Source organism: Bos grunniens, chromosome 6 (assembly GCF_055505025.1).
Source record: "Bos grunniens cultivar Pamir isolate PY7600 chromosome 6, Bosgru_T2T1.0, whole genome shotgun sequence".
NCBI classification, from domain to species: Eukaryota; Metazoa; Chordata; class Mammalia; order Artiodactyla; family Bovidae; genus Bos; species Bos grunniens.
In genome coordinates this window covers 1,710,409-1,737,033 of record NC_141170.1, presented here as the reverse complement: position 1 = coordinate 1,737,033, position 26,625 = coordinate 1,710,409, and the positions used below count along the sequence as shown (strand labels likewise).

General features: G+C 53.0%; 1 protein-coding gene and 1 long non-coding RNA gene across 12 annotated transcripts in view; both read right to left on the bottom strand.

The window, feature by feature from the left end:
* Positions 1–26,625, bottom strand: part of FAM193A (family with sequence similarity 193 member A) — a 146,817-nt gene that overhangs the window by 56,316 nt on the left and 63,876 nt on the right. For 4 of the 11 annotated variants that reach the window (XR_015165068.1, XM_086404530.1, XM_086404521.1 and 1 more), the window contains exons 3-5: positions 6,449–6,851; positions 4,961–5,106; positions 4,572–4,739 (exon numbers count right to left, since the gene is read on the bottom strand). The exons of 1 other annotated variant lie outside the window; for it this stretch is intronic. Coding sequence is in view for 9 of the 10 variants with exons in the window: in XM_086404530.1 (XP_086260656.1) it covers positions 4,572–4,739; positions 4,961–5,106; positions 6,449–6,851 (717 nt within the window). In the remaining variant the exon portion in view is untranslated. Of the gene's footprint in view, positions 1–653; positions 889–3,214; positions 3,428–4,571; positions 4,740–4,960; positions 5,107–6,448; positions 6,852–26,625 lie in introns of those variants that run through there. 6 more of the 11 variants (XM_086404523.1, XM_086404525.1, XM_086404524.1 and 3 more) reach the window with 4 other exon arrangements.
* Positions 890–3,206, bottom strand: LOC147370169 (uncharacterized). The gene is made up of 2 exons (XR_015165072.1): positions 2,081–3,206; positions 890–1,922 (listed from the first exon to the last, which is right to left on the bottom strand). It is a non-coding gene; the product is annotated as an uncharacterized LOC147370169 (long non-coding RNA).

Here is a 26,625-nt window from a genome sequence, read left to right as displayed (position 1 = left end):
GTATTTGTTTCAAGACACTGTTTTACCACGAAGAAAGCAGCTTCATTTAATAACAAAATGTGAGCGATGAGGACCACCTCCACAGACTGTTAGTAAACCAAGGAAGCAAAGAGGGCCTGTTTCTCCTTCCAGCCGGCAGGTGCGCCGAGGCCGTCGAGGCCAGGTCCCAGGAGGTGCGTCTCCACCACCTCCTCCTGCAGCCCCTACGGCCACGGCCTCTCTGAGGCGGTCAGAGGCCCAGGGAGAGCAGGTCTGTGTGTCCCTTTCACCAGGACTGGAAGACGCCCACAGGGGCCGGCATCCCACCTGAGCACGAACCCCTCCTCAGTCCAGCGCTGGGCAGCCCCCACGCCCTGCCCCACCCCAGCACGGCCTCCGTGCGCGCAGCACAGCACTCCGGCCCCGCAGAGACATGCCCCCGTCATTGCGAACCGTTTCCTCCCCCTCACGCTGTGCCCACGCTGTTCCCTGGGCCCCAACGTCCCCACACGGTGCTCCTGCTTCTGTGCAGCAGCCAAGTCCTGAGGGACGGGAAAGAGGGGAGCAGCCCCCGCCCCCTGCCCAAGGAGGGGAAGCAGCCCCCACGCCCCGCACTTCGCCCGAGCAGGGGACAGCTTGATGGGCTGTGGCCCCCCGCAGACGTGGCGCCTCACCAGCGTGCCGAGGAAGCTGCTGATGGTGCGTGCGGCCTGGCACAGGGCGCCGTACTCCTCCAGGAGGAGGGAGATGAACTGGTGCGCCTGCGGCGGGCCCTGCAGGCCGGACGGCGGCTTCACTCTGGATGCGGCTGACAGCTGCCGCAGGAGCCGGACCTTCATCTCCAGCACGTACTCCCGCGCCTGCTGCTCCAGCCGCTGGTACAGCTGGTAGGGGTCCCGCTCACAGAGCCTGCATGGGAGAGAGGCACACTCACCTGCAGGGCCTGCTCACAGTCACCCCCGACGGGCGGGGCGCCCCGAGCTCATTGCGCAGACAGGGAGACTGGCGCCCGCTGAGTGCCCTGTCAGATGGGGGCGGGGCGGGGGTCGCTCACGCAGCCAGCCAGCAGGGGGCAGAGCGTGCACAGGGGAGCCGGGCTGGGATGCCAGGAGACCCAAGCGCTGTCTTTGAACACGTCTGTGCTGCCGGGTGAGGAGCAACAACCCCAGAGGAGCTGCCTGGGCAGGAGGCCGGCTCGTCCTCCTTCCTAGTGACTCAGTCTACAGTCCAAATGGGCTGGTACTGTTCTCATCACCAGAGAAATCTTAAGAGACAAATTATCCCACCAAAAAACTAAGTGATGAGATAAAACGTGTCAGCTGAAGATCAGAGACAACAAATCAGGACATGCCCCCAATCAGGCCACAACAGCAAGTATCCGTTTCACGAATTTCCTTTCTAACATGGAGACTGTCAGCTTTTACAAACTTGTTCTACAGTAACTGGCAGGACTGTGGTTAAAGAGCCCCCTGGCTTTCACTGTGCACTTCTGAGGAGCCTCCAGATGGAAACCGACGACACCGGAGCAGCAGGCACGGGCTCCGTGTACCGCCCGCCACCAGGAGCACCACGGGAGCTCGGCACACGAGAGCAAACCCAAGAGCAATACAGCTCCTGGACTCGGACCACAGCCCCTTTCCCCGCTGGGCACCACGCTGGGCAAGAGAGAGAGAAGCTGTCACCTATTTCACTTGTGCTTCCAGGCAGCTCAGTGGGTAAAAACTCTGCCTACGATGCAGGACACACAAGAGATGCAGGGTCGATCCCTATGTCGGGGAGATCCCGTGGAGAAGGGAGTGGCGACCCACTTCAGGATTCCTGCCTGGAAAACTCCATGGACAGAGGAGCCTGACGGGCTACAGTGTACGGGGTTGCAAACAGTCGGAGACGAATGAGCGACTGAGCACATTTCATTTTTAACTCATCATACCAAACCACCTCGGCTGTAAAAGACAAGAGCCAAATAAAAACAGAACCCTGTAGCCTTATTAAAACCATGGCCAGAGAACAAGAAGAACTGAGCAATTCCCACTGTGGTTAGTTCAATTCAGATCGACGTGTTAGTTTTTAAATGTAGGATAACAAGTATAATTTTAATTACCAGTATAGAGGCTGCTCTCTGAAACAACGCACTTCATCTCTTAAGGAGGGTCACAGAAGTCTCAGACGACACGGGGGCAGCAGGCCTTACTGGGGCCGAGTGCCTCCTCTGTGGTGCCCTGTGCCTGGGGACTGGACACATGCTGTGCGTCGTCTCTTTCTCCATTTCTGTACCTTACATGTTTAACCATGACCACGTGCTCCTCTGGCAGACTTTGTAAAAGTCCTGACTGAGGCAGGAAGACGGACACTCTGTGGAAGCTCTCCCAGCCGCACGTCCGACAAACACTGGTCCCGGCGGCAGGGCTCCAGGCACAGCGCGACTCCAGGGAGCGGGGTAACACAACACAAAAGAGGGGAGGGCAAGGCGGGGGGAGGCCCCTGGGGTCAGGTCCTCCAGGGAGCGGGGTAACACAACACAAAAGAGGGGAGGGCAAGGGGAGGGGGAGGCCCCTGGGGTCAGGTCCTCCAGGGAGCGGGGTAACACAACACAAAAGAGGGGAGGGCAAGGAGGGGTGGAGGCCCCTGGGGTCAGGTCCAGTGGTCTGAGACAGTGGCTCTCAAGTCTAATGCGAAGGGCTGCTGCTGTTGTGAAGTCGCTCAGTCGTGTCTGACTCTCTGCAACCTGATGGACTGCGGCCCACCAGGCTCCTCTACCGGTGGGATTCTCCAGGCACGAATACTGGAGTGGGTTGCTGTTTCCTTCTCCAGGGGCTCTTCCCCACCCAGGGACAAACCCTCGTTTTCTGCAGTGGCAGGCAGATTCTTTACTATTGAGCCTCCAGGGAAGCCCAACGGGAAGGATGGAAGGGAGAAAAGAAATCTGAGTGAGGAAAACACTCCAGACAGAGCGAAAAGCAGAAACCAGCACCATCTGTGGCGGCAGCATGAGAACCGGTGTGGCTGGAGTGCGCTGGTGGGGTGTGAGCACAGACTGGGGGGCCAGGGTGGAGTGCTGGATGCCGAGGGCCACGGGAGTCACCGCCAGCTGCACGAGCCCCAGAAATGGGCCCCGCACATACCCTTCCTGGCGTCTGTGCTGGCGTTTGAAACAACAAAAAAAGTGTCCTCTAGACGTGAAGAGCACAAAAAACACAGTACATACAACACATGTGAAAACATGAGACACACAGACCTCAGTCAGGGGCTGGAATCCCTGCAGCTCCACAGCACGGTCCCTCACCAGGGCGCTGCCGCCTCCCAGACCTCAGCCGCGTGCAGGGCACCACCACAGCTTCTGCCACAATGCCCGCCCGCACTATTATCCGCCGAGCGCTTCAACTGTCTCTGCTTTACTTCGGCCTCTTCCTAAGCACCCACAGCTGTGAGGTTATGGGTCTGACACTCAGGTTATACATATTTTCCTAATATTCACCAGGAAACCCAACTGCTAGATAAGGCATATACTGCCTAGAGCCATCTCAGGTGCAACAAATCACTAACTAGTTGCCACTGCCCACGGCCAGTCACCCATCCTGCCTCCAGAATACACAGCGAGCAGGAGGTTACAGAGCCTCAGAGACTGCGAGCAAACCAGGAGAAAAAGACCAAAATGAGAATCACTTAACTCACTGCTTTTATTTGGAACACCCCTAAAGAGAGAAAAAAGATGGCAGGAGCTATGGTGGTGGTGGCGGCTCAGTCGCTGTAACAGGTCAGCTCTGACTCTTGGTGACCCCATGGCCGGTAGCTCACCAGGCTCCTCTGTCCATGGCAAGAACTTCCCAGGCCAGAATACTTCAGTGGTTGCCATTTACTCCTCCAGGGGACCTTCCTCACCCAGAGGTCAAACCTGTGTCTCCTGCCCTGGCAGGCGGATTCTTTAGCAGCTGAGTCAGGGCTTCCCCGGTGGCTCAGCTGGTAAAGAATCCGCCTGCAATGCAGCAGACCTGGGTTCAATCCTTGGGTGGGGAAGATCCCATGGAGAAGGGAACGGCTACCCACTCCAGGATTCTGGCCTGGAGAATTCCACAGACTGTACGGTCCATGGGGGCGCAAAGAGTCAGACACGACTGAGCAACTTTCATTTCACCTCACCCAAAGTGTACAAACCGCGTAAGAACAAATCCTGTACTGCCGATGTGCACAAGGCCCCAGCCACACCCCGAGCCCCTCCCAGCGACACACACCCATATGAGCAGGCCAGCAGCTGGCTCCCCAGGCACCGCCTGACCCCACGGAGCCCAGAGTCCCTCACCTCCTCAGGGGCGTGACCGCCTCTCCTCCACGAGGCAACAAAGCAGCAGGGCCCGAGAAACCCTCCCCACCACCCTGGGGCCAGCCAGTGCCCAAACGGAGCGCTACTGCCGATCTCAATGCTAGGGAACGACGGGAACATGTCTGTTCACCTTCACCCACAGGTAACCAGAGTCCAGCAGGATCGGAACCGGAGCCTTGACCGGCCCGTGTGCCACCGCCGCGTGCCTGAGGCCGCCCCCCGAGGGGCCCGCTGAGCACCGGGGGCTGGGGGGCCGGGCCCGGGCGAGGCGTACCTGTCCACCAGCTCCTTCACCCCCGCCCTGTCGGGCACCAGGGACTGGTCCTGGTCGTCTGCGAGCGGGGTGCCCGCCTGCCGGTAGATGCAGCGGACCGTGTAGCGCACCTCCGACCAGTAGTTCTGCAGCTGCTGGGGCTCCCGCTCCGCCTCCGCTGACATCTCCCTAGGGACACAGGCACCGGAGCAGAGTCAGGGGGCCGAGGGGCCGACCGGCCCGGGACACCCCCGTGCCCCCGGCCCACTCTCCTCCCCATCTTCCAGCGGCGGCAGCCCCCCTATCCCCCATGTGTGTGGGGCCCCGGACCCAGACCTCTCGTTGATCCCGGGAGCCCCTGCCCTCCCAGCAGTCCTCAGGGCGGGACAGCAGGAGAGCCTGGGTGGTACCTGCGCTCGCTGCAGGCCTCGCAGGCGCACGCGGGGTCCGCGGGGGCGGCCACGGGCATCGGCTGAGCACCCAGGGCCAGCCGCCCGCCACTGCCAGCCTCCGTCTGCGAGCTGAGTGGGGTGTGGAGAAGGAAGTCTTGACCCTGCTTCAGAGAGAGCGGAACAGACGCGTCACGTTAAATGTCGTGGCTCAATTAGCCACCAACTGTTCAGGAAAACACCTTTTAGAAAAAATGTAAAACCTTCACGTTAAAAAGAAAACGTTTCAACTGACAATGTGTAGGAAACTCTCTCTTGACATTCGAGAATTTCGCCGGGGACGAATTACTTTTTTAACCTTCTGACAATCACATCATAACCACGCGAGGACAGTCTTTTAAAAAGAGCAGTTCCCAAACCAGGGCTCTCTGACGACCGAAAGGGGTCGGATGGGGAGACAGGTGGGAGGGGAATCAAGAGCGAGAGGCATATGTATACCGACGGCTGAGTCAAGTTGATGCAGGGCAGAAACCAACACGATATTGTAAAGCTATTATCCTTCTGCTAAAAAAGAAAAAAGAGAGCAGTTCCACTCCAGCACCCTGACTGCCACCACCACCCCGGGGGACACCGCCCCCAAGTGACACCCCCCACCCCCGTCACTTGAGACGGTGCTCAGCGGACCCCCGGCGGCCACTCTCTGAGTCTGTCCCATGGAACCGAGCGGGAAGCAGGCTCAGACCTGGACCCCCAGCCTGGCCAGCATGGAGACCACAGCCCCGGGCCCTGCACACAGACCCCCACCCCCACCTCCTTCTGCCTCAGAACCCGGTCCTGGGGCCCACGCAGCTGCCACTCTGTCCCTCCGGGATGGGGCCTGGACTCTGGTCTGAGGGCTGTGGGCCCCCACATGTGGCAGGAAGGTGCACGCGTGCTCTCCCCCAGGGCCGGCTGGCCAGCGGCTAGCTCCACCCAGCACCCCAGCCACGAGCAGGGACCCCACAGGAGAGGCTGTGAACCAGAGTACTGCGTTGTTCTGCCCCTGCCCCCGCGGGCAGAGTGGAGTCTCCAGACAAGCCCCGCTGGCGGCAGAGCCGGGCAGACCCAGCGCAAGAAAATCCTCCATGCATGGGGGTGGGAGCAGGGAGCCACCCCCGAGCTGAAGCAGGGCTTGCAGTCACGAAGGAATCCCCGAGAAAGCTCCTACTGTGTGCGAGACCCTGGGATGACTCTGGAGGCAGAGTGGGGACGGGGCTGTCACAGTCCCCAGCAGGCAGGCCAGTGCCAGATCCCAGCTCAGTCCAGGAAAACCACAACCTCCTACGGGCAAGAGCCTCTGCTGCGGGCCCACGAGGGTGTCGGGGCCCCAGAGAGCCACAGCGAGACCGCGAGCAACAGAGGCAGCGGGGGCAACAAGGACACGGGAAAGGCGGCCCTGCCCCCCACCCCGACCTGAAGCCCTGAGCCAGATGAGACAAGCGGGATCTTTTGTGGACAGAACCCGAATACCTGAAGACAAGACAATCCCGCTCTGAAGACGCCCGGAGGGGCGATGGTCTGACGGGCAGGGACGGGCAGGCAGATGCGGTGGGTGGGCGGCCGTGCTGGGGGTGGCAGCCGTGCTCGCGCACACACCCACGACCACTGTGGGGCCCGCCCGGCTGAAGCCACCGCTGGCCCCCGGGCCGTGACGCTGCGGTGCCACGAGCTCACACACCGGGGACCCGTCCTCCGAGCCGCGGCAGGTGGTGTTTAAGACACGAGTGAGGTCATGCGGATCCCACAGAGAGCCCCCGCTGCCATCAGCACTTGCAAACACTCTGCAGTCCTCCCAGCCTTCAGGGTTCTCGGACAAAGGTCTGCTTCTACATGACTGCGCCGGTCCCCGCACACAGAGTGTGACCCACCGAGCCTGTGACGGCGGTGACAGAAGAATCCCATCAGCCACTCTTCAGCAAAGATGCCTACTCGGGGGACAGGACGGGTGTTGAACCAGCTCTCCGCTCCAAACCTGGCGCTCTCCGCCCTGTGACCAGGGCTCCTCTGCCGTGGCCCCCTCTTGGGCCCGGCGAGCCTGCCAGCCGCAGCCCCCCGCGGCCCCCGCTCCAGGTGTGCCCTTGGAGCCGCCGCCCACCGGCAGGGCTGCCCCTGTGCACCAGGCGGCACCCTCTCGGGTCTGCGCATTGGGCTCCTGTCGCTGGCTCCTCACTCCTCACGTTCAAGTGGGCCTGTCCACACCAGCGGCGTGCTGCCGGTCCTGATCCGGGTCCTGACAAACTGCTACCTGTCTTCCCCACGACAAGATCTGTCCCGTGAGGGCGGGACCCTTTCTGACCTGCCAGCCACTGCACACGAGCACCAGAGACGCTGCCGGGCACCCGGGGGCAGGCTCAGCCAGGATCCCGGGAAGGAACACCTCCCGCTGACAAGGGAGGAGCGGAGCGCAGAGACCCCGTGGTGAACCACAAACGCGCCCCCTCACCGTGTGCCTCTCAGACAGGCTACCTTCAGTCACTCTGCTCTGCCCAAGTCCCACGCAGTTTAAAAGACCCAGAACTTCAACCACATAAGATGCACAATGTCCACAACCAGCAACAGAGTCACGAGGCAGGAAAATACGACCCGTGACCGGGAGGCTCTGAACCGCTGGATCAGCAGGAAAAGCCCCCGTGTGTGTTTTTCACCTGCGTCGTTTGGTTTCTTGCTGAGTTGTACAGAGTCCTCGATATATTTTGGGTATTACCCCTTATCAGATATGTGGTTTGTTATTCCATTCTGCAGACTTTTTCAGTTTCTTGATGGTCTTTTGCTATGCAGAAGCTCTTTATGTGGCCCCAGCTGTTTACTTTTTATTTTGCTGCTTCTGCTTTAGATGTCAAATCCAAAAACTCACTTCTGAGACCACATCAAGGAGGTTTATTTCCTAGGAGTTTCAAACTTTCGGATCTTCCACTGAAGTCTGTGACCCATTCTGAGCTGATGTTTCTGAGTGCTGTAAGACATGGGCCACGTTTCATTCTTTCTCGTGTGAACATCCAATTGTCCCAGAACCATGTACTGAAGACTGTCTTTTGTCCACAGTTCAACAAAATTACTGATGAATAAATCACAATACATAACACACTAAATTATGTGTGAACTGTGGTTTGTGAAGAGTGAATTAATTACATCAGCGCAAAGGGAAACGGCAGCCACCCAGACAGCACGAGGGCGCGTGTGAATGGAGGCAGCACACGCACAGCACTTCACATGGATCAAAACGGGAAAGATAACTTATGAGAATACTTATTACACACATGCAGGCATCTTTAAAAGGGTTTAAGAAAATAATGGAATGATAAATATGAGAGGACCATGGCTCTGTCAGAAGGGGAGGGAAAAAAAGATGGGCAGGGAGGTGCACGGTGGCCTGACTTCCAGTGCTGACCGGGGCTTACTATCCCTCACAAGATGTATACTGTACACACGGTCACACACAGATCAAATATGACACAGCAACAAAAAGGATGTAAATGAAAGGCAAACCCTGACCGACTCCCAGCTCTCCCCTTCGCTACTTCACGTCCCTTCCGAGGCCCCCTCAGCCTCACCGTCCCTCCCGGGTCCGCCCTCTCCTCCCCACACAGTGACGCGCCTGAAGCATCAGCCCCTCACGCCTTTTTAAAGCTGAGTGATTTCTGGCTACGCTGGGTCTTCTCTAGTTTGGTGAGAGAGGTTACTTTCTTTGCGGTACACGGGCTTCCCATTTCGGGGGTTTCTCTTGTTGGGAGCACAGGCTCAGCAGCTGTGGTGCAGGGGCTTAGGCGCTCTGCGGCATCTGTGACATCCCCAGACCGTGTCCCAGGATCGAACCCGTGCCCCCTGCACAGGCAGGCAGGCTCTCAGTCACCAGCCCCTAGCCCTGACGGCTCAGCTTCCCCGCCACTCGGTTACTGCTCAGAGTTCAGCCTGGCCTCTGCCCCCACGGCTCTGCTAGCACAGGCCTGGACAAGGTCTCTGCTACGGGGTGGGATTCTCACAGCAGGGGCTTCTCTGGTTGCGGAGCACAGGCTCCAGGGCGCGCGGGCTTCAGTAACCGAGGCTCCCGGGCTCTGGACACAGGCTCAGCAGCTCCATGGCATGTGGGATCTTCCCAAATGAGGGACTGAACCTGTCTCTCCGGCACTTGAAGGCAGATGCTTTACCACTGAGCCACCAGGGAAGCCTCTGAAATTACAAATCTTCAAAATAAACCCGGGGACTCCACTCGACAGAAGTCAAAAGATCTGTGTGACCTACAGTCAGATGGGTGGGGAGGGTCTAGCAATGTCCAGTTAACAGGTTAAAAAGAGATGTCAGTTACGTCTATACCAACGAAGTTAAAGGAAGAAAGCTGCAAAAAAAAAAAAAAAAAATCATTGAAATAGAATAAACAAAAGTCAAGTAACTGAGTAAATTTTTTTTAAAGCTGCAAAGGCATAATACAGAAAAACATGGAATATTTATAAGCAGCGAAAGAGTCCATACTTATGGGATCAGAAAACTTAACACTAGAAAGAAGTTAATTCTCCTCCTCCCAACTCGGTGCACCCCGGTCAGACTCAACACGCTGCTTCTGCGTGCATGTCTGTGTGCTGGCGGTTGTCTGCGTGTGCGTGTGTGGGAATGACAAGGTAATTTTCAATTACACAGAAACGGAAAGAACCAAGAGTGACCAAGGCAGATCTGACGAGCACAAGGCAAGACACCGTTCTCTCTGCACACACGTGTCACAGAGCCACGGTCATCACAGAACCAGAAGCACAGCGGGCTCGGGAGCCGCGGTGCTCGTCATCACCACGCACTTAGCTGAAGGGTCAGCGCCACTTACAAGCGTCCGTGATGCTGCCAAGGCAGTAACTGTGTTAAACCTCAACCCTTAAGCACGGCTTGTGAATATTCAATGTAGCAAAACAGCAAGTCTGCATGGAGCACTTCTGCGATGCGCCAAAGACCACAGCTGGACACCAAGTGAGCCCCCTTGTCCCGGAAACAGCAACCTGCCCGGACAGAGGGCCTGGCAGACCCATCTGTGCACATTCAGACCTGGACGCTGTCAGACATCTTCTCAAAAATGAACAAAATAAGCCTGCCTCTTCAAGGAAAACAGCTGATGCTACTCGTAGCCAGTCCCAAAACTGGAGCTTTCCAGCAAAAATCAGAAGTTTGCAAAACATGTGTCCATGACTGAGGGCTTGAAAGCACATCCACATGTGGACACCTTTCTGAAGATATCAGTGGTGACAGTAACAGATGCGACTTATGAAAAAAAAAAACAAAGCTGGATGTTGAAAGGCGTCCCTGTCTGGAAGCTCTCCCTTCCTGGGTAACCTATTACTGTACAAACGACCAGCGTGCGGTGCTGCTCACTCACGTGTGGGCAGGAGACTCACTCGGAGTGCCGCAGCTAACCAAGAGAAACTGATACCTGTCACAGTTGGTGTGGCACCAGAGAAAACCCACAGTTATCTGAAAAAGTGATCACATACAACTTCAACCAAACCACCTAACACACAGCAGATAGAGATTCCAGCTGTCGTCTATTACCCAAACGTGAAGATCTGAGAAGAGCGCTACTCTATTATTTTTGTTTTGGAAATAATTTTCATCAAAAAAAAATGCTTTCAATCTTAACCCTGTGCTGTGCTTAGTCACTCAGTTGTGTCCAACTCTCTGCGACCCCAGGATTGTAGCCCACCAGGCTCCTCTGTGGGGATTCTCCAGGCAAGAATACTGGAGTGGGTTGCCATGCCCTCCTCCAGGGGATCTTCCCAACCCAGGGATCGAACCCAGGTCTCCTGCATTGCAGGCAGATTCTTTACCATCTGAGCCACCAGGGAAGCCCAAGAACACTGGAGTGGGTAGCCTACCCCTTCTCCAGGAGATCTTCCCAACCCAGGAATCGAACTGGGCTTCCTGCATCGCAGGCGGATTCTTTACCAGCTGAGCTGACCCAATGACTCAGCAATTCCTTTGCTACATTCACGTAGATCAGGATGTGTAAACCTGTGCTCCAGGAGCATAAGGAGCACAGCAAGAGCTGGAAAATAGACACAAGGCAGCATGAACTCACACGGACGGACAGTATATAACCGCCCCAGCTGGCCACACGGCCCACAGCAGCGCCGAACTCAGTGAAACTATGAGCCATGCTGTGTAGGGCGACCCGAGGTGGACAGGTCACGGTGGACAGGTCACGGTGGACAGTTCTGACAGAATGTGGTCCAGTGGAGGAGGGAATGGCAAACCACTCCAGGATTCTTGCCCTGAGAGCCCCACGAACAGTGTGAAAAGGCAAAAAGATAGGACACTGAAAGATGAACTCCCCAGTTTGGTAGGTGCCCAACATGCTACTGGAGATCAGTGGAGAAACAGCTCCAGAAGAATGAAGAGACGGAGCCAAAGCAAAGACAACAGCCAGCTGTGGATGAGACTGGTGATGGAAGTTGCATAGGAACCAGGAATGTTAGGTCCACGAATCAAGGCAAATTGGAAGTGGTCTAACAGGAGATGGCAAGAGTGAACATAGATATCTTAGGAATCAGTGAACTAAAATGGACTGGAATGGGTGAATTTAATTCAAATGAGCATCTTATCTATTACTGTGGGCAAGATTCCCTTAGAAGAAATGGAGTAGCCCTCACAGTCAACAAGAGTCCGAAATGCAGTACTTGGGTGCAATCTCAAAAATGACAGAATGTTCTTGATTCGTTTCCAAGGCAAACCATTCAATATCACAGTAATCCAAGTCTATGCCCCAATCACTAATGCTAAAGAAGCTGAACAGTTCTATGAAGACCTACAAGACCTCTGAGAACTGACACCAAAAAAAGATGTCCTTTTCATCATAGGGGACTGGAATGCAAAAGTAGGAAGTTAAGAGATACCTGGAGTAACAGGCAAGTCCGGCCTTGAAGTACAAAATGAAGCAGGGCAAAGGCTAATAGAGTTTTGCCAAGAGAATGCACTGGTTATAGCAAACACCCTCTTCCAACAACATGAGAGACAACTCCACACATGGACATCACCAGATGGTCAATACCGAAATCAGATTGATTATATTCTTTGCAGTCAAAGATGGAGAAGCCCTACACAGTCAGCAAAAACAAAACCGGGAGCTGACTGTGGCTCAGATCACGAACTCCTTATTGCAAAATTCAAATTTAAACTGAAGAAAGTAGGGAAAAGCACTAACCATTCAAGTATGACCTAAATCAAATCCCTTATGATTATACAGTGAAAGTGACAAATAGATACAAGGGATTAGATCTGATAAGAGTGGCTGCAGAACTATGGACGGAGGCCTGTAACACTGTACAGGAGACAGGGAGCAAGACCATCCCCAAGAAAAAGAAATGCAAAAAGGCAAAACGGTTGTCTGAAGAGGCCTTACAAATAGCTGTGAAAAGAAGAGAAGTGAAAGGCAAAGGAGAAAAGGAAAGAAATATTCCCCTGAATGCAGAGTTCCAAAGAATAGCAAGGAGAGATAAGAAAGTCTTCCTCATCGATTAATGCAAAGAAATAGAGGAAAACAACAGAATGGGAAAAACCAGAGATCCCTTCAAGAAAATCAGAGATACCAGGGGAATATTTCATGCAGAAATGGGCACAACAAAGAACAGAAACAGTATGGACCGAACAAGCAGAAGAGATTAAGAAGAGGTGGCAAGAATACACAGAAGAACTGTACAAAAAAGTTTTAATGACCCAGATAACCACGATGATGTGATCACTCACCCAGAGCCAGATATACTGGATTGCAAATCAAGTGGCCTTAGGAAGCATCACTATGAACAAAACTAGTGGAGGTGATGGAATTCCAGCTGAGCTATTTCAAATCCTGAAAGATGCTGCTGTGAAAGTGCTGCACTCAATGTGCGAGCAATTTTAGAAAATCTGGAAAACCCAGCAGTGGCCACAAGACTGGAAAACTCACACGGCCCAAAGAAGGGCAAAGCCACAGAGCGCTCAAACGACCGCACAGTCGCACTCATTTCACGAGCTAGCAAGGTCATGCTCAATATCCTCCAATCTAGGCTTCAACAAAAACCTCCCAGAATCAAACACTTCCAGCTGTACAAGTTGGATTCATAGAAAAACAAGAAAATTCCAGAAAAACATCTACTTCTGCTTCATTGACTACACTAAAACCTTTGACTGTGTGGATCACAACAAACTCTGGAAAATTCTTAAAAAGGTGGGAATACAGACCATCTTACATTACCTCCTGAGAAATCTGTAAGCAGGTCAAGAAGCGACAGTTAGAATCAGGCATGGAACAATGGACTGGTTTCAAATTGGGAAGGGAGTACATCAAGGCTGTATATTGTCACCCTGCTTATTTTTAATTTATGTGCAGAGTACATCATGAGAAATGCCAGGCTGGATGAAGCACAAGCTGGAATCAAGATTGCTGGGAGAAATAACAATAACCTCAGATAATGCAGATGACACCACCCTTATGGCCAAAAGTGTATAGGAACTAAAGAGCCTCTTGATGTAGGTGAAAGAAGAGAGTGAAAAAGCTGGCTTAAAACAGCATTCAGAAAACTAAGATGATGGCATCCAGTCCCATCACTTCATGGCAAACAGATGGGGAAAAAATGAAATACTGACAGACTTTATTTTCTTGAGCTCCAAAATTACCGTAGACGGTGACTGCAGCCATGAAATTAATTAAAAGACACTTGCTCCTCGGAAGAAAAGCTATGACAAGTCGAGACAGTGCATTAAAAAACACAGACATTACTTAGATGAGAAAGGTCCATATAATCAAAGCTATGGTTTTCCCAGTGGTCAAGTACGGACGTGAGAGCTGAACCGTAAAGAAGGCTGAGCGCCAAAGAACTGATGCTTTTGAACTGTGGTGCTGGAGAAGACTCTTGAGAGTCCTTTGAAGTGCAAGGAGATCCAACCAGTCCATCCTTAAGGAGATCAGTCCTGAATATTCATTGGAAGGACTGATGCTGAAGCCAGAGCTCCAATGCTTTGGCCACCTGATGTGAAGAACTGACTCACTGGAATAGACCCTGATACTGGGAAAGACTGAAGGCGGGAGGAGAAGGGGACGACAGAGGATGAGTTGGTTGGATGACATCACTGACTCAATGTCCATGAGTCTGAGTGAGCTCTGGCAGACGGTGAAGGACAGGGAAGCCTGGGGTGCTGCCATCCATGCGGTCACTGAGAGCAGGACACTGAGCACCTGAACAGCAACAGCAATGCAGCGAGATGAAAATGAGACACAAAGGCGTCTACGGATCCCAAACATGACGCTGAACCAGAGGGAGCAGACGCAAAGTGCTGCGCACTGCCTGACACCTGTCTGTAAAGTTCAGAACTCCAGAACAGGGCAACTCTGCAGAGGGACGGAGGTGAGAGCGTGCAACTGAGGAAGAGGAGCAGGAGGGGTGGTCAGGGGAGGGGGAGGGAAGCGGACGAAGGGCAAAGCCTGACTGGGGGCCTCGCTGCAGCAGAAATCAACCCAAAGAGATGGGCGGTCACTGCAGGTGACAGGGATTCATTCCGCCATTAAGAAACAGCTGCCCAGGACTTCCCTGGCGGTCCTGCAGCTAAGGCTGTGTGCTCCCAATGTAGAGGGCCTGGGTTTGATCCCTGATCAGGGAACTAGAAGATCCCACAGGCTGCAACTGAGAGATCCAGCATGCCTCAACTAAGACTCGGCTCAACCAAAGAAATAAACATTTTTTTTTTTAAAAGAAATAGCTTCTCAAGTGCACATCAAAACCACAATGAGATTAACACCTCTCACCTGTCAGAACGTCTGTCATGAAAAAGACCACGGACAACCACGACTGGTGAGGATGTGGAGGAGAGAGAAGCCTCGTGCACGGCTGGTGGGGAGGCCAGCGGGCACAGTCCCCGCGAGGCACGAGGAGCTTCCTCAGCAAACGAGTGGCAGAGCTACATACAACCTGGCAACTCCACTTCTGGGTAGATATCTCAAGAAAACGAAGACACTAATTTGAAAAGATACACGCACGCCAGTGTTCACAGCAGCACTGTTTACAGTAGCCGGGACGCGGAAACCGCCTAGACATCCATCGACGGATGACCGGATAGAGGTAGTGTATACACAGACATGTGCACAAAAGAACACTGCTCACTTCAGTTCAGTAGCTCAGTCGTGTCTGACTCTTTGCGACCCCATGAATCGCAGCACGCCAGGCTTCCCTGTCCATCACCAACTCCCGGAGTTCACTCAGACTCACGTCCATAGAGTCGGTGATGCCATCCAGCCATCTCATCCTCTGTCGTCCCCTTCTCCTCCTGCCCCCAATCCCTCGCAGCATCAGGGTCTTTTCCAATGAGTCAACTCTTCGCATGAGGTGGCCAAAGTACTGGAGTTTCAGCTTCAGCATCATTCCTTCCAAAGAACACCCAGGGCTGATCTCCTTCAGAATGGACTGGTTGGATCTCCTTGCAGTCCAAGGGACTCTCAAGAGTCTTCTCCAACACCACAGTTCAAAAGCATCAATTCTTCGGCGCTCAGCCTTCTTCACAGTCCAACTCTCACATCCACACATGACCACAGGAAAAACCATAGCCTTGACTAGACGGGCCTTTGTTGGCAAAGTAATGTCTCTGCTTTTGAACATGCTATCTAGGTTGGTCATAACTTTTCTTCCAAGGAGTAAGCGTCTTTTAATTTCATGGCTGCAGTCACCATCTGCAGTGATTTTGGAGACCAAAAAAATAAAGTCTGACACTGTTTCCACTGTTTCCCCATCTATTTCCCATGAAGTGGTGGGACCAGATGCCATGATCTTCGTTTTCTGAATGTTGAGCTTTAAGCCAACTTTTTCACTCTCCACTTTCACTTTCATCAAGAGGCTTTTTAGTTCCTCGTCACTTTCTGCCATAAGGGTGGTGTCATCTGCATATCTGAGGTGATTGATATTTCTCCCGGCAATCTTGATTCCAGCTTGTGCTTCTTCCAGCCCAGCGTTTCTCATGATGTACTCTGCATAGAAGTTAAATAAACAGGGTGACAATATACAGCCTTGACGTACTCCTTTTCCTATCTGGAACCAGTCATTTGTTCCATGTCCAGTTGTAACTGTTGCTTCCTGACCTGCATACAGATTTCTCAAGAGGCAGATCAGGTGGTCTGGTATTCCCATCTCTTTCAGAATTTTCCACAGTTTATTGTGATCCACACAGTCAAAGGCTTCGGCACAGTCAATAAAGCAGAAATAGATGCTTTTCTGGAACTCTCTTGCTTTTTCCATGATCCAGCGGATGTTGGCAATTTGATCTCTGGTTCCTCTGCCTTTTCTAAATCCAGGTTGAACATCAGGAAGTTCACGGTTTACATATTGCTGAAGCCTGGCTTGGAGAATTTTGAGCATTACTTTACTAGCGTGTGAGATGAGTGCAGTTGTGCGGTAGTTTGAGCATTCTTTGGCATTGCCTTTCTTTGGGATTGGAATGAAAACTGACCTTTTCCAGTCGTGTGGCCACTGCTGAGTTTTCCAAATTTGCTGGCATATTGAGTGCAGCACTTCCACAGCATCATCTTTCAGGATTTGAAGTAGCTCAACTGGAATTCCATCACCTCCACTAGCTTTGTTCATAGTGATGCTTTCTAAGGCCCACTTGACTTCACATTCCAGGATGTCTGGCTCTAGGTCAGTGATCACACCATTGTGATTATCTGTGTCATGAAGATCTTTTTTGTACAGTTCTTCTGTGTATTCTTGCCATCTCTCCTTAACATCTTCTGCTTCTGTTAGGTCCATACCATTTCTGTCCTTTATTGAGCCCATCTTTGCATGAAATGTTACCTTGGTATCTCTAATTTTCTTCAAGAGATCTCTAGTCTTTCCCATTCTGTTGTTTTCCTCTATTTCTTTGCATTGATTGCTGAGGAAGGCTTTCTTATCTCTTCTTGCTATTCTTTGGAACTCTGCATTCAGATGCTTATACCTTTCCTTTTCTCCTTTGCTTTTCGCTTCTCTTCTTTTCACAGCTATTTGTAAAGCCTCCCCAGACAGCCATTTTGCTTTTTTGCATTTCTTTTCCATGGGGATGGGCTTGATCCCTGTCTCCTGTACAATGTCACGAACCTCAGTCCATAGTTCATCAGGCACTCTCTCTATCAGATCTAGGCTCTTAAATCTATTTCTCACTTCCACTGTATAATCATAAGGGATCTGATTTAGGTCATACCTGAATGGTCTAGTGGTTTTCCCTACTTTGTTCAATTTAAGTCTGAATTTGGCAATAAGGAGTTCATGGTCTGAGCCACAGTCAGCTCCTGGTCTTGTTTTTGCTGACTGTATAGAGCTTCTCCATCTTTGGCTGCAAAGAATATAATCAATCTGATTTTGGTGTTGACCATCTGGTGATGTCTATGTATAGAGTCTGCTCAGCCACCAGAAAAAGAGAAATTTACATTTACAGCCACACGGATGGACTTGAAGGGCATTATGCTAAGTGAAACAAGTCAGAGAAAGACAAATACTGTACGACGTGACTTATGTATGTGGACTCTAAAAAATGAAGCAAACTAGTGAGTATAGTGGAGCAGAGAAGCAGACTCACAGACAGCGAGCCCGTGGTTATCAACAGGCAAAGGAAGGCGGGAGGGCAGGGCGGGGGCTGGGGTTAAAAGATACAAACTACTGTGTACAAATTAGATAAGCAACAAATATGTAAGGACATACTGCACAGGACAGGCGAACAGAGTCAATGCTTTATACCAACTATTGTTCAGTCACTAAGTTGTGTCTGACTCTTTGGGACCCCGTGGACTGCAGCACACCAAGCCTTTCTGTCCTCCACTATCTCCCAGTTTGCTCAAACTCATATCTATTGAGTCGGGGAAACTATCCAACCATCTCATCCTCTGCTACTCCCTTCTCCTCCTGCCTTCAATCTTTCCCAGCATCAGAATCTTTTCCAATGAGTCAGCTCTTTGTATCAGGTGGCCAAAGTACTGGAGCTTCAGCTTCAGCATCAGTCCTTCCAATGAATATCAGGGTTGATTTCCTTTAGGATGGAGTGCTTGGATCTCCTTGCTGTCCAAGAGAACTCTCAAGAGTCTTCTCCAGCACCACACTTCAAAAGCATCAATTCTTCAGCGCTAAGCCTTACTGACTATAAATGGAGCATAACCTTTAAAAATTGTCAATCACTGCTGTACACCTGAAAACTTACTGTGTATCAACTTTATCTCAATAAAAAGTACAAAATCGCTTCTCAAGAGACCAAATGAGATGCACTTCTATGCTGACTGCACAAGACCACTTACAAGACACAGCACGGAGCAGCTGAAAACACGAGGCTGTGGGAAGGGGAGGAGGGGAGGAGAGCACACGTGTGCCCGAAAAGTGAACACAAGGCCCTGAGGAAAGAGGTTGCCAAGGCAATGAGCAACGACTGGGGTTTAATCAACAGCCTGTGTCCATCCAGCAGAGCCCTAAAACCTAGAGAGCAAAGCTGGAAAAACCTGAGAAAAAAGGACACACGCGCACAGCAGGCCACTCTAATTGACCCGACTCAGAAACGGAGAGACTGAGCACACAGAGCACAGAGCATGCCCAACGAGGGCGGAGCGCGCGGGCAGGCCCTCTACCTGAATGCCGAGAAGGCGTCCTCAGGCACACACGGAACACTTAGAAAACCTAGCCACGTACTATGAGACTGAGGCGACGGCTCACAGTGCAGAGTTCTGACAAAGCGTGACCCACGGAGGACGGAACGGCAAGCTGCCCTAGCACACTCGCCACGAGAGCCTCACGGACTGCATAAAAGGACAAAGGATGTGACACTGGAAGGCAAGTCCCCCGGGTCAGAAGGCGTCCAATACGCTGCTGGGGAGAGCGGAGGAGAACCACTAACAGCCCCAGAAAGAGTAAGCTGGGCCAAAGCGGAAAGGACGCTCAGCTGTGGAGGTGCCGGTGATGAGAGGAAAATCCGACGCTGCAAACAGCCCTGCACAGGGACCTGCAACGCTGGGCCCACGAATCACGGTCTGTCGGACGTGGTCAAGCAGGACATGGTGAGAATAAACATCCACATCTTAGGGGTCCAAAATGGACGGGAATGGGCACATTTAACTCAGACGACCGCTGTGTCTACTACTGTGGCAAGAATCCCATAGAAGGAATGGAGAAGCCCTCAAAGTCAGCAAGAGTCCAAAATGCAGTGCTTGGGTGCAACCTCAAAAATGACAGAATGATCTCAGTTCATTTTCAAGGCGAGCTATTCAACATGTAATTCAGGTCTATGCCCCCAGCCTTTCATACTGTGGCTGACTCACTGGAAAAGACCCCGAGGCTGGAAAAGACTGAGGGCAGGAGGAGAAGGGGAAGACAGAGGATGAGATGTTTGGATGGAGTCACCAACTTGGACATGAGTTCGGGCAAGCTCCGGGAGTTGGTGATGACAGGGAAGCATGGTATGCTGCAGTCCGAGGGGTCGCAAAGAGTCAGACATGACTGAGCGACTGAACTGATGCCCCTACCACTGATGCCAAAGAAGCTGAAGTTGAACAGTTCTATGAAGACCCAGAAGACCTCCTAGAACTAACAGCAAAAAAAGATTCTATTCATCACTGGGGACTGGAATGCAAAAGTAGCAAGTCAAGAGATACCTGAAGTAACTGGCAAGTTTGGCCTTGGACAACAAAATTAAGCAGGGCAAAGGCTAACCGATTCTGCCAAGGGACGCACTGGTCACAGCAAATGCCTTTTTTCAACCACACAAGAGACGACTTTACACATGGACATCACCAAATGGTCAATACCGGAATCAAACTGATTACGTTCTTTGTAGCCAAAGATGGAGAAGCTGTATACAGTCAGCAAAAACAAGACCTGGAGCTGACTGTGGCTCAGATCATCAGCTGCTCATAGCAAAACTCAGACTAAAACTAAACAGAGCAGGGAAAACCACTAGACCGGCCAGGCACGACTGAAATCAAATCCCTGTGAACATGCGGCGGGGCAGTGATAGGTCCAAGGGACTGGATCCTGTTAACAGTGTTCCTGAAGAACTACGGTGGAGGTCTGTACACTGTACAGGAAGGCAAGCGCACAAAGCCACCCCAGAGAGAAGGAAGAGCCAGAGGCACCGTGGGTCTCTGAGGAGGCCCTGCAAACAGCTGAAAGAAGGAGAGGAGGGGAAAGCCAGGGAGAAGGGGAAGGCGCACACCACTGAGCGCAGAGCTCCAAAGAGCAGCACGGAGAGCCGAAAAGGCCTTCTTCAGCAAGCACCGCAGGAAACTGGAAGAAGGCAACAAAAGCAGAAAGACAGAGGTTCCACAGGAAAAAGGGAGAGGGGGCATCTGGCCAAGGGTGGGCACAATAAAGGACAGAAACGGCAGAGAGCTGGCAGCCGCCGGGGAGACCAGCCAGAGAGGGGAAGAGTACACAGAGCTGTACAAAAAGACGCTGATGAACCGGGTTACTATGCTTGTGTGGTCAGCCAGCCAGAGCCAGGCATTCTGGAGAGCGAAGTCAAGCGGGCCTTAGGAAGCACTGCTGGTAATAAAGCTAGTGGAGGTAGACTTAATTCCAGAGTTAGAGCTAATAATTCCAGTAGAGTTATTCAAAACCTGAAAAGGATGACGCCATCAAGGTGTTGCATTCAATATGTAAGCAAATCTGGAAGACCCAGCAGTGGCCACAGGACTGGAAAAGGTCAATCCTCATCCCAATTCCCAAGAAGGGTAGTACTAAAGACTGTGCCAACCATCGGACAGTCGCACTCATCTCCCATGCTAGTATGGTCATGCTTCAAATTTTGCATGCTAGGCTTCAGCATTATGCAAACCAAGAACTTCCATATGTCCGACCTGGTTTTAGAAAGGGAAGAGGAACCAGAGATCAAATTGCCAACATTCCCTGGATCATAGAGAAAGCAAGGAATTCCAGAAAAAATCTACCTCTGTTTCACTGACTATGCTAAAGCCTTTGATTGTGTGGATCAAAACAATGTGTGGAAGGCTCTTAGAGAGATGGGAATACCAGACATCTTACCTGTCTCCTGAGAAACTTGTATGCAGGTCAAGAAGCAACAGTTAGAACCCTGAATGGAACAACTGATTGGCTCAAGACTGAAAAAGCAGTATGACAGGGCTGTCCGCTGTCACTCTGTTTAACCTGTACGCTGAGCACATCATGAGAAATGCCGGGGTGGATGAGTTACAAGCTGGAATCAAGGCAGGCGGGAGAAACATCAACAACCCCAGAGATGTGGAAGATACCACTCTAATGGAGAAAGTGGAGAGGAACTAAAGAGCCTCTTGATGAGGGTGACAGAGGAGAGTGAAAGAGCCGGCTTAAAACTAAATATTAAAGAAACTACGATCATGGCACCCGGCCCCGTTGTTTCATGGCAAACAGAAGGGGAAACAGTGGAAGCAGTGACAGATTTCCTCTTCTTGGGCTCTAAAATCACTGTGGAGAGTGACTGCAGCCAGGAAACCAGAAGATGACTGCTTCCTGGCAGGAATGCTCTGACACCCAGACAGCGTGCTGACAAGCAGACATTACCCTGCTGGCAAAAGTCGGTCCAGTCAAGCTTATGGTCTTCCCAATGGTCACGTACGGTTGTGAGAGCTGGACCGTGAAGAAGGCAGAACGTCAAAGAATTGATGTCTTTGAACTGTGGTGCTGGAGAAGACTCCTGAAAGTCCCCTGGACAGCAAGGAGATCAAACCAGTCAATCTTAAGGGAAATCAACCCTGAATCCTCGTTGGATTGATGCTGAAGCTCCGGTATTTTGGTCATCTGATGTGAACAGCCAATTCACTGGAAAAGCCCCTAATGCTGGGAAAGACCGAGGGCAGGAGAAGAGGGTATGAAGGGATGAGAAGGCTGGATAGCATCAACGATGCAACAGACATGAACTAGGGCAAACTTCGGGAGATGGGAGGGACAGCGAGGCCTGGCATGCTGCAGTCTTTGGGGGTGGCAAAGAGTTGGGCATGGATGGGCGACCAAACAACCACCACCACCACATATTAGTATATCTGATTGACAAGGAATCACTGCAAGACAAGCCACGAGGTTCAACAGTAACAGCATTAAATTAAAAATCAGTATGATTACAAGTAATCCAAGAGACAGGTTTGGATATTTACAAGTACTTCTAAAAACAATTCAATGTTGAAAACAGAAATAACCTCGATTGGATAACACCTAAAACTGAGCCAATACTGCTAGCAATTCAGAATACAGAGCAGTAATCAGGTTTCCAGCACACGTGACCGCAGAATCGTAAACACTGATGGGGAAGAACCCCACGCAGAAAGGCAGGAGAGCAACCACCTAGAGAGACCCGCCAGCTCTGCAGGCGCCTCGGCAGGGCCACTGGTGTGCAGGCCGGGCCACCCGTGCGTGCGTGCTGTCCGCATCCTCCTGTGCAGGCCCGGGCAGGCAGAGCGGGCAGGTGCCCCCTGGTCTTCGGGTGAGATGAGCACAAGAGAGCCGCTCCCCTAAGGCAGCTGGTACCCAGCTCCAGCTCCCCGGCCCTCGGAAGAGGCCCGGAAGACGGGGAGTCCCCACACTGTCGTCCGCCCCACCTCGCCATGGCATCTGCGCCCTGCTCCTGAGAACAAGGAACCAGGGGAACCAGGTCCACGACCGATGGCGTCTGTAACTCGGGACCTGGTGGTGCCTGCCATCACCACCTCGCACACCCTGAGCAGAGCAGGGCACCTGGGCAGGAGCAGAGCGGAGCGCACCTGCCAGCAGTGGAGAGGACGCTGGGAGCGTGGAGGGGAAGGGAGCGGCTGGCACTCAGACACGCCCCCGCACACATAACAGCAGTTACAGATGGAGCAGAGTGGAAGGACCGAGGTTTGTAAAGACTCTCAAGTCCCTCTTTGGAGACAGAACTGACAGACTTCTAGCAAGACTGGCTAAAAAAGGAAAGAAAAAGCACAAGTACGAGGAATAAAAAGCTGTATCTGCAGGCATGGTAGCAACTACAACAGACCCCGAACACAAACCGACAAGAATATAATTTACCACAGCTGACCTGAAAAGGGGCTTTCCTGCTGGCTCAGTGGTAAAGAATCCACCTGCAATGCAGGAGACCCGGGTTCGATCCCTGGGTGGGCAAGATCCCCCAGAGAAGGAAATGGTAACCCACCTCAGTGTTCTTGCCTGGAGAATCCCATGGACAGAGGAGCCTGGCGGGCTACAGTCCATGGAGTCACAGAGAGTCAGGCATGACTGAGTGACTAAACACACACACGACTTGAAAACAAATGGAAAACGTCTTATCTGTTCAAGAAACTGAAGCACAAGTTCAGAATGCACCCCCAGCCCTGCACCGCTGTAGACAAGGCAGGAGGCCGTGACCTGGGGGCTGGGCAGGGGGCAAGGCTGGAGGCGGACAGGCAGGCGGGGCCTGGGCCGGAGGAGGAGAGGACGAGAACCACTGGGGTCTCGGGGGCCGCACCCGGGAGGCGGGCTCCTCGGCCGCAGGGAGACCGTGGAGCGCCAGCGGGGCCTGGGCAGTCCCGGGCACAGTGGGGCGGCCACGGGGGCACTCCAGGCAGGACCCAGCGGGCCAGGGCGGGCAGCGGGGAGCAAGCCCAGGCGGAGGGGCCAGGGGACCCAGCGGGCCAGTGGGCAGGGGGAAGCAGCCCAGGAGGAGGGGCTGGGGCCAGGGGAGAGCTGGGGAGGGCAGAGACCCCCGGGACAGACACACTCAGGCCTGCGACCGGAGAGCCGGGATCCAGGCAGACGTCTGAAATCGAGGTTTCTCAGTGTCCGCTCAGGACACGGTCTCGGTGCCAGGCTCTGAGCGAGGCCTGCAGGGTGGGCAGGCATGCAACGGGGAGGCCGGCATGATCTCTGGAGACAAAGCACTTTCAGCACTGGGCCCGTGGGCCTCGCTAAGCACGTCCCTGACCACGGGGACACTGGCACGGCCCCCACGCCCATGGCCTGGGCCCACCTGACAGTGCCAGGCCCAGGGGCGCCAGCCGAGGGGGCAGCACAGAAGGTCAGAGGGGGCAGCTCCACTCGCAGTGAGTGCCCGAGGCCGAGGGTGGACAGCCTTCTCCCCAAGCAAGTGTAGGCCTTCCCCGCTGGGGCTGGGCGTGCTCCCCTGGGGTCTGAGGCCAGGGACCGGACACGGGCCCCAGCCCAGACCCTCAGATGCCCCGTGGCAGGGCAGGGTCACCAGGCAAGTGCATCTGGCCCCAGACATAGGGCAGGGGCCATGGAGGAGGCCCCTGGGCATGGGGAGAGCCCCCAGCCCGGCCCACACCAGCACAGGGGCAGCGCCAGAGATGCAGGTCTGTGCCAGCTCCAGGGCCAAGCTCGCCCACCACCTCTGCAGGCACGGGCTGGCACTGCCCCCACAGGAGAAGGACCACCACACACATTACCACCACACACACACCCCACTGACACTGCACACACCACCACCACCACCAATACACAGCGGTGTGTGACGTGTGCAGTATACGCATCAGCATTATACGGGAGAAGGCAACAGCACCCACTCCAGTGCTCTCGCCTGGGGAACCCCAGGGACGGCGCAGCCTGGTGGGCTGCAGTCCATGAGGTCACGAAGAGTCGGGCAGGACTGAGCAACTTCACTTTCACTTTTCACTTTCATGCTTTGGAGAAGGAAATGGCAACCCACTCCAGTGTTCTTGCCTGGAGAACCCCAAGGACAGTGGAGCCTGGTGGGCTGCTGTCTGTGGGGTCGCACAGAGTCGGACACGACTGAAGCGACTTAGCAGCAGCAGCACCATTATACACACTATACACACACCCCCACCACCACCACCGATATATAGTGGTATACGACGTGTTCAGTGCACACATCACCACTGTACACGCACACGCAGCACCACACGTGCCACCACTACACACACCACTGCACCCACACTCACACATCGCCACTATATACACACCCCACCGCCACCACTACACACACACCAGCACCACTACACGCACATCACCAACACCACACACACCACCAACACTAAACTCTCCAGAGAAGACCAGGAACAGCAACACATCTCAACTCACTTTACGAGGCTCCAAAAGACATACAAGACAACACGCCTTCCACGAGCCTCAATGAGGTGACTCCCTTCACAGGCCGATGCCAAGTTCTCAACCAGACGTGAGCAAACCGGGCCAGTGACGCGTACAAAGGCTGTCTGCAGAAAGACCTGCACAAAGACGCTCACAACCGCCCGACCCAGAGCAGTCCGAGTCTGGGAATGACGGAAGCACACGCCAACGGTAAACAGACCCCAAACTGCAGCCCATCTCTACGGCTCATGCAGTGAAAACAAGGAACACGCTACCGGTGCACCACGCTCCGAGCATTACACCAGCAAAGACACACGCGACACTCTGGAGACGGCAAAGCCACGGGGACAGAAGCCGCACCAGGGGCTGTCAGGGCCGGGGGAGGGGAAGGGCCACTACCAAGGGAACGAGGGGATGTCTGGGGTTCTGTGTCTTAACCAAGGTAACAGTGCTGACACAACTGTGTAAGTCTGTCAAAACTCAGGGCACTATACACACACTTTAAATGGGTGAATTTTACTAGACGTAAATTACATCTCATTGGGAAAAAAAAGTTCAGCGGTTTTAAGCAGCATGAACAAAGAAGCCAACCACACAAAAGCAATGGAAGGTTTAAATCTGCAAACACTGGTTAGCATTACACCTCTGTGGTCCCTGGGACCACTTTTTTGATGAGAAGAGAAGCCTCATTTCTGGATGCATCGTCCAGGCAAAATGAGAGTCAGGAAACGAGACTCTCATCCTGGAAAGACTGATTATGGGCCATGACAGGCATTTCCACTTGCCTCCAAACCAGGACGGACATAGCAACTATTCCCCCAAAGCAGTCAGGGCACTGCAGAGGAGCTGGACTGGAAACAGGAGCCAAAGACAGTAAAGTTTAGGAAGCAAAGAGAATGCACGAGCTGGGGGAAGACTCAAGAATGCCTGCTGGAAGCGAACAAAGAACAAAGAAGTACCAGGAACGTGAAGAGGCCTCCATAAGCAACTGAGGGCCAACCTCGACAGCACACTGAAAAGCAGAGACGTTGCTTTGCTGACAGAGGTCCGTGCGGTCAAGCTATGGTTTCTCCAGTGCTTGTGTATGGATGTGAGAGTTAGAACGTGAAGAAGGCTGAGTGCCGAAGAACTGATGCTTTGAACTGTGGTGTTGGAGGAGTTGGACTTGGCCCTTGGACTGCAAGGAGATCAAACCAGTCCATCCTAAAGGAAATCAGTCCTGAATATTCATTGGAAGGACTAATACTGAAGCTGAAGCTCTAATACTTTGGCCACCTGATGCAAAGGGATGACTTGTTAGCAAAGACTCTGGTGCTGGGAAAGACTGAGGGCAGGAAGAGACAGATTGACGGAGGACGAGATGGCTGGATGGCATCACCAACTCAATGGACATGAGTTTGTGCAAGCTCCAGGAGATGGTGATAGACAGGGAAGCCTGGTGTTCTGTAGCCCATGGGGTCGCAAACAGTAGGATACGACTGACTGAACAACAAAAAAAAAAACCTGAAAAAAGACCAAATACTTTAAGTGGACAAGAAAGGAAACAAAAGTAAAACGATAGAAGCACAAAGATCTGCAGGTGAGAAAACGAGAGACCACCTATGCCGTCCTTTTAGTCCCTTGCTCTCTCTC